This window comes from Lissotriton vulgaris, chromosome 4_1, assembly GCF_964263255.1.
Source record: "Lissotriton vulgaris chromosome 4_1, aLisVul1.2, whole genome shotgun sequence".
NCBI lineage: Eukaryota > Metazoa > Chordata > Amphibia > Caudata > Salamandridae > Lissotriton > Lissotriton vulgaris.
In genome coordinates, this window is record NC_141691.1 from 1,791,719,270 (window position 1) to 1,791,732,531 (window position 13,262).

At 42.6% G+C, this 13,262-nt stretch overlaps 1 protein-coding gene across 1 annotated transcript in view; it reads right to left on the reverse strand.

Moving 5' to 3' along the window:
- EIF3E (eukaryotic translation initiation factor 3 subunit E) overlaps positions 1-13,262 on the reverse strand; it is a 231,129-nt gene that overhangs the window by 102,854 nt on the left and 115,013 nt on the right. The window contains exon 8 of the mRNA XM_086966115.1: positions 1,928-2,054. Within this exon, the coding sequence (XP_086822241.1) occupies positions 1,928-2,054 (127 nt within the window). The remainder of the gene's footprint in view (positions 1-1,927; positions 2,055-13,262) is intronic.

The window sequence follows — 13,262 nt, forward strand, 5'->3', positions numbered from 1 at the left end:
AAGTATAGCACAAATATTTAAAAAAAACATTTGCCTTGAGGCAGTGCTAGTTGAATTCTTGGGGACCCACCTACCCACGTCAGAGACAATGGAGTGCGACCTGTAGCTAGGAAGCAGACACTGTAGTTGTCTAGATATTGACAGGAAATGCTTTTAGGGCACTCCAATAAATATTTTTACCCTTTAATTCTTAGGATAAGCAGCTGAGGCTATATACTAAAAATGCATTAGACACCTTACTGCTACTGGGAGCAGAGGTTTTCAGATTAATACATTTGAGGTATATTATGATAAAAACACAAGCGGCTGAGTCCAGTTTAACAGTGCTTTCTGACAAGCCCCCAAAGTTTTCTCAAAACGAAATTCAACAAGTCAATATTTACAAATATCAAAACTATTTTAATGCTCTTTGTTCACGATCGAGAGGGTGAGTGGCAACTTCGACAAACTTCACTCAAGTCAGTGCGCTTATTCAAAATAATATAAAACAGAAGTTTATATTAGAACCACCGCCAAAACCAACCTTCATGAAGGGATGAAAGAAGTATCCGAGTGGATGAAGCACAGCCGTCTGAAACTGAACTCTGACAAAACGGAATTCCTCATCTTAGGTGCATCCCCCTCCACCTGGGACGACTCTTGGTGGCCAACGGCCCTAGGAAAAGCTCCCATACCGACGGACCACGCACGGAACTTGGGCATCATCCTAGACTCCACTCTCTCGATGACCAGACAAATCAACGCCGTCTCATCATCATGCTTCTCTCTCGATGACCAGACAAATCAATGCCGTCTCATCATCATGCTTCAACATCCTACGCATGCTCAAAAAAACATTTAGCTGGATCCCCACCGAAACAAGAAAATCGGTCACCCACGCACTGGTTACAAGCCGCCTGGACAACGGAAACACCCTTTACGCCGGCACCACCGCAATACTGCTGAAAAAACTCCAACGCATCCAAAACGCCTCAGCCAGACTCATACTAGACATCCCCCGCACAGACCACATCTCCGGTCACCTGAAAGACCTTCACTGGCTCTCCGTCAACAAAAGGATAACGTTCCGTCTCCTCACCCACGCACACAAAGCCCTCTATGAACTTGGACCTGACTGCCTCAACACGCGCCTTTCCCTCTACACTCCCACCCTCCAAGGGGGGGGGGGGGGGGGGGGGGGGGGGGGGGAGATCCTTCTCCTACTTAGCGGCCAAAACCTGGAACTCCCTTCCCATTCACCTCCGCCTTACCCAAAACCACCTAGCCTTCAGAAAACAGCTTAAAACCTGGATATTCGATAAGTAAACCTCCCCCCTTCTTCAATCGCCTTGAGACCCTCTGGGTATGTAGTGCGCTATATAAATTCTGACTTGACTTGACGTTCAATTAAATGGAATGTAACTTGCTTTTCAGTATGCGCTTAAATGGAATTATTTATGAGACTTAAGGAGCGCTCCTGCTTGACTGCCATAGATTATACCAACAAAGACACAGCAGGCAACGGGCTTCTGCGTTGTAACAGCTATTTCATATACTGACCAAGCAAAGAAAGATACAAAACGTGTAACTTCTAAAATATTTCAATGCATTCGCCGAGTCTGGCTTAGTGGAACTTAAACTTTCACCCAATTTTAAGTCGTTTTATTTCAGGTGCTATTCTGGAGAGAAAGGTCTCAATGAAGAGGAAACCCCAACAAAAAGCTACCAATCAGTGATCAGTAAGTGCAATACACCCAGTAATAAACTTAAAACTAAAAGAATAAATGACAGGAAAGAAGCAAGGTGAACAGTTAAATATGTATATAGCACTTGCAGTTCAGATTCACACAAGAAAGGCCAGGAAACTACTGAAGAGTGCACGCTTTGAAAATGGTCTACATCACAACTTGAAAACAAATGTAAATAAAAAAAAGTTTAGAATTCCTACCTGTTGAATGACTTTAACCAGATCTTTAAGGACTTGCCTTCGTTTTCTGCCATCTTTGTTGGTGATGACAGCTGTTGTTAAATAACGGAGAATATGGGGACACATGGTCTGAATCGCATTAAGATAGCTAGAAGAATAAAATGGAGAAAACATGAAAATGCATACCAAAAGTTTAAGTGTAGCAGTTTATTACTTAGACGCACATAATATGTAGAAGCAGGCAATTAAGATAAACGTACTGCTTTCTAGTACAGATTTGTTGCACTGAGATCAGTAACTTCGAACTAATAATTAAAAACACATGAAACAAAATGCTATTCCACATCTGCGGCCTGTCCAAACCCAGCAGTATTGGGCATGATCTGATATTTGTAGCAAGTACAGTCCTTCAATAGTTCTAACCATGTCAACAATCCAGTGCCAGTGCCGCAGTTACCGCCCCAAGAGTCCTCCTCGCTCCATCACCGAGTTATAAATATTACGGAAGCATTACCACCCTTTTCCTTAACTAGGGCCAATAAGAGAAGAGAGCCGCCCTGGGCTCAGTTCTACTAGATGTATTTGAAATGGATTTTTTTAGCTATCAAAAGCAAAGCTATTGCTTGCTCTACTAAAGGCAAGTGTGGCATTGTAGACCGATAGGAATGTTTCAGGACTGGACAGGAGTTTCAAAGATTTTTTTTTATACTGGTAAGATTTCTAAAACCGTTATGCTAAACAAACAAGGAATGAAATATGCAATTTACACCACTTTCAAAAATGTCAAATTTAAATAGCAAATCACGCATTTACACAATAAACACGTGATGAACAAGTTACTTACTTTCGGTTACACTCTTTCTACTGATACTCCTATTCCTCACCTTTAGAATATCACTATTAGCCAGACTGGATCTGAACATTTTCAACAGCGCTCCTGTGTACAGCCAAGGAGTGCAAAGTGACAGAGCGGAGCAGCATACAAGCACCACCCTTGCGCGTCAACGTTAATTTTTTGCGTTTCTCCTTCTATGCCCTTGGACGCTCAGCACACAAAATAACTGCCCGTACCCATATGCAGATCTTCAATTTGGTAACTTTTTAGATGGTAAAAAGCAATCACTCCACAAAACAGGGAGGTTGGAAGGCAGTGCGGAATTTGCGGTTAGAGTATATACACCAGAAAGAAATACCGAAGGAAAATAGCTTTTCTTCTGATGGATACGTCTAACCAGATTTTTCACCTTTAGAATAGATACCAAATCAGTAACTCCAAAGAGTGGAGAGTGAGTGGAGAGTCAGTGGAGTGTCAGCGGAGTGGGCTCAGACCAACAAGTCTTGAAGGACTGTATGGGTAAGATGCCCATCCCGACAGAATTGGCCGTCAAGAAAGTAGTGCTTTGTTAACGTGTACTCTGACGTTGTGGCCTAACAGATGTCCAGACTGCATACCAACATAGTGGTGGCAGCTCAGCCCTGGTGGAATGGACTCGCAGGCACTCTGAAGGCTGCTCTTCGGCCAATATGCAGCAGACCTTAATGTACAGTCAGCACCACTATCCACCACAACAGGCTCCTTTTTTTGCACTTCCTTGCCTTTCTATGCCCCAGAAAACCCCACAAAAAGCATATCATCCACTCAATGGTCTTTGGTGCAATCAATTTAGAAGCTTAATGCTCTTTTGGAGTCTTGTCAATTGAGCCTCCTACTCTTTCGAGCGGTGAGGAGGGGCAAGGAACAGTGGAGATAGTGACTGATTTCCCTATGTTAAAGAAGCCACTACTTTTATAAGGCTGTCTGAGTACTCGGCACTTGTTTGTTTGGGGATAAAGGTGGTGTAGGGCGGTTGTAACGAAAGAGCCTCGAGTTCACTTGTGAGGAGCTAAAGTGACTGCAATCAGGAAGTCATTCTTGTGAGTCCTAAGAAGCAATGAGCAGCTGTGCAACAGTTCAAAGGGAGTGCACATGAGGAACATCAGAGCAAAGATAAGGGCCAACTGTGGTATCACAAATGGTTTGGGAGGGAATGTGTGTTGAACCTTTACTAAAGTAAATACTGATTGTGTCACATTAAATGAGCTTGCTTTGAGGCAAAAAAAAGTTTTCTAGCTGGACAGCGTAATAAATGTATACAAATTAGTTTACGCGCATAGGTGACGGTGATAATGGGAGTATTTTGCAACTAATAAATTGTGTATGAAAAAAAGAGGACGCTATACTAATACATATGCATATTGTAATTTTCAGTTATCCCTGATGAAGAGCCAGATTGGCTTGAAATGCATTGGGTGTGAATAAACTGCTTTTTATGAACCTGGCTCTAGGACGTGTTTTTGAAGGAGGTTCGGAAGGCCCATCTTTAACACAAGAAACCTGGGAAATGGCTTTTTCATTGCATGCGGATTGGGACAATGTACATGTGTACCTGGACAATCAAAGAAAGAAAAAGAGTAAAAAGTAAAGAAACGAAAAAAGATGAATAAAAAATAGACTGCTAAATGCAGTATATGGCTGTGCCATTGGTTTGGGACCTAGAAGTGTTCCATTTAGGATGTTTTTTAGTTTAAACACGTGACGCTTGGGCTGAGCACGATTCCAGTGAGCACGCAAAGTCAAGTTTGAAATATAACATACCTGGATGAATTTTTGAAAATCAGCGAAAATATGTGGTGTGCAACCCATCCATATATGTTTCACAAAAATCAGCCCCCGGGTTAGCATCCAAAAAATAAAAATCGAACAATGAAAGGAACAACCATAATGGCAATTGTTTTCCACATGAAGGGCGGAAAATCTGTGTTTGGAGAGCAAGTTTATTTTGGAGAAGTCAGAACATTACTGAACTGTTGATGATGTCCACTATTTATGTTATCACGATTACAATGATTCCAGCAGGTTTTGATCATTTTTATGGTTACACTGACAATGTGGATACTACGCACATGTTATGGGCACCGGGTAAAGTGATAGGAGGAAAGGATGCAATATGGGCGTTGGAGTGCTTTAAGCGAAAGAGGGCGAACTTGTAAGGCCAGGTGGTAATCACGTGGTGAAGTGTTGCAGTGTATTGGAGAGGGGCGGAAACGGGGTCAAAAACTAGGTGAACCGCAGATTTAAGGATTATCTCTCTTGCGAGTGAGTATGACTGATCTTTATCAGAACGATGGATTGTTAGCAGGTATATTGGAGACATTTAAGGAAACAGGGAAATGAAAGTACAGCGGAGGAGGGTAAAATATGGGAGTTTGGTAACGGGGAGATTTGAAAGGCACAGTTTGGATTGAGTGGAGGGTCGCGATTGAAGAGAGTGGAAAGAAGATCAGTGGTAAAGACATAGGAGGGTGCAATTAGGTGAAGGAGTATTGGAGTGGAGATAATGGAAGGAAGGTTTTTACACCGACGCAGTGGAGTAAGTGGGGTTGATCTGAAGGGGTGCGACGTATGCGGGTAAATGAAAAGTAAATACTGATTGTGTGTTGAATTAAAGGAGTTTGCTTTAAGGCAAAAGAAAGTTTCGTAGCTGGACAGCGTAATAAATGTATACAATTTAGTTTATGCACATAGGCGACAGTGACAATGGGAGTATTTTGCAAATAAATTGTGTACGAAAAAACAGGACGCTATACTAATTCATATGCATATTATAATTTTCAGTTACCCCTGACGAAGAGCCAGATTGGCTTGAAATGCATTGGGTGTGAATAAACTGCTTTTTATGAACCTGGCTCTAGGACGTGTTTTTGAAGGAGGTTCGGAAGGTCCATCCTTAACACAAGAAACCTGGGAAATGGCGTTTTCCGTGCATGCGGATTGGGACAATGTACATGGCAATCAAAGAATGAAAAAGAGTGATAAGAGTAAAGAAACGAAAAAAAGTTAAAGGTTCACCATGCAGCACCATCCGTAGGCGCTATGTTGCAAGCATTCAATTTGAAAAGATCACCAAAGGGAAACGGATATCCACATTAAGCAGAACACAAGTAAACCGGATATTAAACAGGTTTCTGTAAAGGTCTAGATGTAAAGCCAAACAAAGCACAAAGCGGATCGATTGAAATACTATGGCTTTCTAAGACATACAGATATTTAAAACATCCCAGAAGGCGTCAACAGGAAATCTGAGTTAGGTTTAGAGTACAGCTTTACTCAAATGTGTCTTATTCTGCAACCTACCCTTAAAACACATGGTTTATTAAATACCATAAGAATCCACCAGCAATTACAACTGCACACTTTATATCGCCTTTGTATAGTTGCTCCTTTTATAATTGGGCCCAGCAGCATTGGTCGAAGTTCCTGGAAGCAATTGAAGACAAAGCTTCCCATACCTTTGGCAACTTATTATACATGGCTACAGGGAAGGTATAGATATGCCTGGATGTCACGTGATAAAGGTAGATGGTATTCATAGGTTTAACTGCTATGTTAGCAATGCCCTGCAATCAATGCTTACCAATTTACCAATACCTAAAATTCCAAAATGTTCCTTAATTGTCTCACCAACTATGCTGGAAAGTAAGAAGGCATAGTGTCTTATCAAAATTTGTGCAGCATTGTAGAAATTGCAACCATTAATTTGGAGTGGTTACTGCTTGCTACTATCTAATGCAATCATCCAAGCAGACTATTCCATTCACGTGCTTGGTGCAGAAATGCTACCAATTTTCAGAAAAAAGGGCAGTTTAAGAGATCCTGTGAACTATCGCCCAATTGACAAGTCAACACATTTTCTGGGGAATGCTTCTGAAAGGATTTGAGATGTGGGCTAGGAAAAAAAAAATTCTCCCATTGTTGGGCATAGTTTAGAAAAAGATTAATATGGTGGATCAGGCACTTCGGTCCCACCTACTAGTGAATAGTAAAAGTCTTCACATGTGATCTTTCACTTGTTAAATTCCACATTTCACTAAAAAAAACTTTTATGGAAGGGACAATAAGCAATGGGATTACATCAGATATGAGTGACATAACCCTTCCCAATTAGGTCTGCTGGCCAAACAACTTAGACACAATATAGTAACATAGGGGTTTGTCTCGAAGATTGTACGGAATGATGCACACAATTTGGGAGTGGAAGGGGGGGTTTGAGTGAGAAAGTAGAATGGTCACGTTACTGTTGCTTAAGATTCTTTAAGTATCCTACACGGACCACACAATTTGCTGAATAAGTTAAGTGTTTATTGCAGGACGAATGGGCTCATTGTAAACACCATAAGACAGTGCGTCATTGAGTCCACAATCTTTCCAGAACTATTTATGAGTGGACTATTATTCATTAGAAATGGTGACAGATGTTGATTTTTCAGAAATAAGGAGTATTCATTTTCAATTATATAGACAGGTCTAAAGTAACCCTGTTAGAGGTCAAGGGCTACAAAGTGCTTGGCAAAAAAAGCCTACAAGAAATGGCTATATCACCTGTCCTCAAGTCTACAAGTCTTGCCCTCAACTGGTAGCCGTGTGCCAGGTTCGATATTTGGGAGTACATTAACATCTTTCATTTAATGACCAAAGAAAGACGATTTTCGAAAAACCCTGTCGAAGTGCTACCAAGTAATCCCTCGACTCGTTTTGAACTAGATCACAATTTCCTTGATTCCCTGGTGACACTATTTAGTAAATAGATGATTTATACGCATTAGAGCAAGTTGTAACCAGAGAGGATTCAAGCATGGAGGAGATCAGCTGCAGCATTATGAGCCCAGTTGTAGCTTACTGGCCAAGGACCCATGAATTCGTTTCAGCAGGCACGTCCTATTCCCTCAAATAGCATATATTAGTTGCACTAAACATTAAACTCTGACAAAGGACAGGAAAGTTGACCGTCTTCTTCGCTGTCAAATAGTGTTTCCATACTTGTTAACTGAGACTTCACATAATTCAGATAATGTTGTAAGTGTCTGCTGTGGGCTGTGGCATCCTGCCACTGGTGACATTGATCCCATCATGGGGATCTGGGAAGAATTAGCCACATGCTACAAGTGTCATGAGACAGAGGTATGGATTTTTCTGTCCAATGTATACTAAGTCATACAAAAAGTACCGCCGACAAATAAGGGCATGCAAACATGGCACTGACGAAAGTCTGACTTTGGCATCAATTGCAGATACTTGCTTTCGTCATGTAATGTACTCTCGGAATGGATCAAGAATGTGTAGTGCGCTATATCGATTACGGTCACTGAAAATATGGCAAATACCTTGCTGTCATACGAGGTTAGAAAATTAACGGTATGTGGAACTGCACAATGACCACACGGCATGTTATCAGTGGCATTCGTTATGAAGCATGAAGTATTTCAATTATATTTTTTTACAAACTTTGTTTTGTGTTTTTTATGGATCGTATTTATCAGAAATAAGCATTATGAAGATGACGTGCAAACACAGTTAGTTACCTAGCAGGACCATAAGTCAGTTCGGCGAGATAAAGTATTGATACTTAATGACATATTTAAAATATGTATAACAACAATTTTTGAGGCAGAACAAAATCTGAACACATTTTTATTGATTAGAATAGTTCAAGTGCGAATTTATGGAAATAAAATTATGCTAAAAAGGCAAATCTTTAACAACCCGCACCACCATGCGCTTTCAGAGTTGTATTATTAACCAGGCAATCGGTGTGAGATCAACATATTTTACTTCATGAAAAGAAATCACGAAACCTTTAGCAAAAAAAGGTTCAACTTCAGTAACCTTGGACTTTAACAAATACGCCTTTTATACTCCACCACAATTCAAGAATATTCTTAGTTGCGGGTACCATGGCCAGAGAAAAAAAAACGACTCCCATGTCTGAAAAATGAGAAACTTGACCCCAGAGGTATTTCTGCTACGGAAGCATGCCGGCTACCCACCAGAGGTCAGCAGGCAATCATGCAGCGCGAGTTGGAAAATACGGATCCGCCGATGGGAAACGCGAGACCACCGCTGATGCTCTGAACAAAGAAGGAGAATCAACGTTTTTAGTCACACTGAATTACAACTGTATTGGAGGGATTTGATTACTAAAATTTGCGTACACCGTATGTTAGTGAAAATCGCAAGAACAAAGATAAACGAAAAATCTAACTATATTTTCAAAAGCACAATGTACTGTGCAAAATAAACAGAATGTTCCATTGCACCTTAGAAGTTGCTCTTCTTGCTATTAGCAAACACCTCCAGCAATGGAAATAAACACATCGGATCATAAATAAACCTTGTGCCTTTGATCATACATTTTACCTTTCAGCTATCGCTCTCACCAAAATACAGCCATAATATGGAACCATGGCAGTTAGAGTCTCTCTACACCACTAAAGAAACACTATGTGTAAATCAAAGTGCCACCAAAAAATGGGCAATTCAGCCAAACTGCACTTACATAACAGAACACAAGCTACCCCAAGCAAGACAGATCGTTTTATTAGGCGTCAATGTTGAGATGCATATCGAGTCCCTACACTACACACTGCTGAGGTACCCACACATCTGGCCACACCTGTGTAAAGAGAGGTTATCTTCCAACAAACGTCTCAACATATGATAGTGTCTTTTCAGAAAAGTGCATTTTATTATCATGGAGAAGTGTTCCACCTTAGTACATCAGATAATCAGTGCATCGAGATGTATTTTTTAAAAGTGTTACTTGTTAGAAATTGTTTGGTGTTTGACTGCGGTATAAACCCTAGACAAGCAACAACCACAATCATATACAGGGTAAAAGCCAGGCAAATCATAAATTAACCTGTGCTCGCCCTCTGGTAGCTTGGCCCAGAGCAATCATGTTCAACTTTAGAGGCAATGTGCAAATTATTTGTGAAACACTTCAAGCAGTAAATCAGTGAAAATACCACACAAAAAGATTCCACACCTGATTAGAATAATAAAGATAAATGTAATAAATAGAAGACCAAAACAACAAAAATTCAAAATGGCGCCAAGAAGCAAAAAGCGATACTAGGGACATCGATTTGTGCCGGACCAGGACAAAGTCAAAGTGCAGGCCAACTTAGATTGTGCACATGCCGGCTACAGGGGCCCAGTTAGGCCCGCTGAACCAAACTACCTTAATCCTGGTTGTGGACGATGTGTTAAACTGCATCAACGATGCGTTGCACAGCAGAGGCAATGCGTTTGTTCAGAGATGCAACTAGACTGCTGTGCAAGGTCCTGATGCGTTGGCATTAACCTCATCACTGCGGCGCGAATTCCGCCAAAAGATGCTGTAAAATCTATAAAAAATGTGTAATTTTTTTACAGGCCTGATTACATAGTTCAATCAAAAAGGCAGTTGCTAAAATATTAGTTGTGCCTAAGCCTTTTCTGAAAGCGGTCTGGTTTAGTGGGTTGATTATTTTTGTGTAACCAATCTGTTAAGTCCGCCACTAACAAAGATGTGTAGTGTTTAGCCTCTATACCCAAGAGGCCTGTAAGCCTGCAGTTGGTTGGATTTGCCCTATCCCTGCCTTTGAATATTGGATTTATTAAGGAACCTCAACAACTCCGGTATGGTACCACTAAACAAATATGCTACTTACCAGTATGCATCTGTTCTTGGCATGTAGGGCTGCTGACATTCATATCTGTGCATAGATCGCCGCCTAGTCTTGGGCCCAGATGATTGCTCATTGTTGTCCTGGAAGATTCTTCAAAGTATCACGAGATAGGTGACTCCTCCCCTGGACTATAGTGCGCATGGGCATCCTCTCCATCCTCAGATTGTTGTTCGCCATTGTGGCAGAGATGGAGAGTAAGACAGTGAGTGATGTCCATGCTACATAGTAATTCTGAATGCTACAGCTCCTACAGACACCGGGGAGGAGGGTGGGCGATATGAAGGTCAGCAGCCCTACATGCCAAGAACAGATGCATACTGGTAAGTAGCATATTCGGTTCGAGGCATGTGGGCTGCTGAATTCATATCTGTGCATAGATTACATAGCAGTCCCTCCTGTTAGCGGCAGCTGCCCGTGCCAGCTGCAGCAGTCTGAAAAAGAGTTTTGAGAACAGCCTGTCCTACAGCTGCCTGCTGTTTAGAATGCACATCTACGCAGTAGTGTTTTGTAAATGTATGTGTGGTGGATCAAGTGGCTGCCTTACATAGCTCTTCTAAAGGAATATTCCCCAGGAAAGCCATGGACGCTCCTAACTTGCGTGTGGAGTGTGCTCGTGGTGGAATGGTTAGTGTGCGTTTAGCCTTAGCATAGCAAATCTGTACACTTACGATCCACCGGGCTATCCCTCCTTTGGAAATGGGGTTGCCTTTGTGTTGTGGAGAAAAGGCAACAAAAAGCTGTTTTGTTTTTCTGAAATCCTTGGTTCTGTCTATGTAGTACATTAGAGCCCTTTTGACATCTAACGTGTGTAGGGATCTCTCCGCGACATTTTCTGGATTAGGAAAGAAAACTGGCAGTTCTACAGTCTGGTTCATGTGGAACTGCGAAATCACCTTAGGCATAAATGTAGGCTTGGTGCATAATACAACCCAATTTGCGTGGAGTTGTATGTATGGCTCTTGAATGGTTAGTGCCTGGTGTTCACTAACTCTCCTAAGTGAGGTGATGGCTACTAGGAAAGCAACTTTCCAGGTCCGAAATTGAATCTCACAAGAGTGTAGAGCTTCAAAAGGTGGTCCCATCAATCTGGTGAGGACCACATTCAGGTTCCAGACTGGTGCCGGTGGGTGTCTGGGAGGGATCACTCTTAAGTCCTTCCAGAAAAGCTTTGATGGCAGGCACTCTGAATAATGAGAGGTGCTGCCTGTTCTGAAGATAGGCTGCTATGGCAGATAAATGTATACGAATGGAACTGTACGCTAGATTACATTTGTATAAATGCAACAAATAACAGATAGTGTTTTGAATAGATGCATTCAGTGCGTTAATGTCATGGTTGGTACAATACATGACAAACCTTTTCCATTTAGCAGCATAGCATGCCCTGGTTGTGGGCCGTCTTGCCTCCTTGATGATATTCATACATTCTGGCAGCAAGTTGAGGTAGCCAAATTCTAGGACTTCAGGAGCCAGATCGCCAGGTTGAGCTGTTGCGGATCTGGATGATGAATGTCGCCATGGCTCTGCGTCAAAAGCCTGGGTGTGAGGCGTAGCCTTTGATGCGGTACCACGGATAGGTCTAGAAACGTGGTGTACCATGGTTGGCGTGCCCACATTGGAGCAACCAAGATGAGGGTAATCGAGTGTTGCCGTAGTTTGCTTGCCATCAGCGGTATCAAAGGTGCTGGGGGAAAAGCGTACGCAAATTTGCCTGACCAGTTCATCCATATCGCATTGCCCTACGACTGTGGATGTGGGAACCTGCTTGCGAAGCTTTGGCATTTTGCGTTTTCCCTTGTGGCGAACAGGTCTATCTGTGGATGACCCCACTACTGCTGGAAGTACGGTTGGAGCACTGATGGATGCATCTGGTGGCGGTGTCTGCTGAGCAGATCCGCCATCTGGTTGTCCTTCCCCGGGAGGTGTTCCGCCATGAGGAAGATGTTCCTCTGAATGGCCCACTTCCACGTGCTCGGACCCAGATGAGACAACTGTGGAGAGTGTGTTCCTCCCTGCTTCTGAATGTAGTACATGGCAGTCATGTTGTCCGTACGGATCAACACGACCTTGTTGCACAAGTGTACCTTGAAAGCTTTCATCGCCATGAAGATTGCCATCAGTTCCAGAAGGTTGATGTGTATCTTCTTTTGCTGTGCTGTCCATAGTCCCTGCACTGTGTAGTGGAGTACATGAGCTCCCCATCCCTGGAGAGACGCGTCTGCCGTCAATACAATGTGTGGCACAGGATCTTAGAACGGTCGGCCCTTGCAAAGGTTTTGTGGGTTCCACCAATGCAGAGAGTTGAATGCCCGACCGCTCACCAACATTAGGTCTTTTAACTGTCCTTGAGCCTGATTCCACTGACGTGCTAAGCACTCCTGAAGCGGACGCATGTGTAGTCTCGCGTGCGGGACTATGAAAATGCAGGAGGCCATCATGCCCATCAACTGCATGAACACTTTCGCTGGAGGCGAGTGTTGAGGTCAGAATTTTTTTTATCAGCAATTGCATGCTGTTTATTCTCGCTGAATTTGGCTGAGCTTTGGCTGCCAGAGTGTTTATTGTCGCGCCCAGGTACTGTCGCACGTGGGCGGGCTGAAGATGTGACTTCGGGTAATTCAGTGAGAATCCCAGACTGTGAAGAAGATGAATGGTGTGGGACATGTGGCTGGCACACTGCTGGGCCGTCTTTGCTTGAATAAGCCAGTCGTCCAGATAAGGGTAGACATGTATGTGCTGTCTCCTGAGGTGTGCTGCTACTGTCGCCAGGCACTTTGTGAACACCCTGGGTGCCGTCGTTACTCCGAAA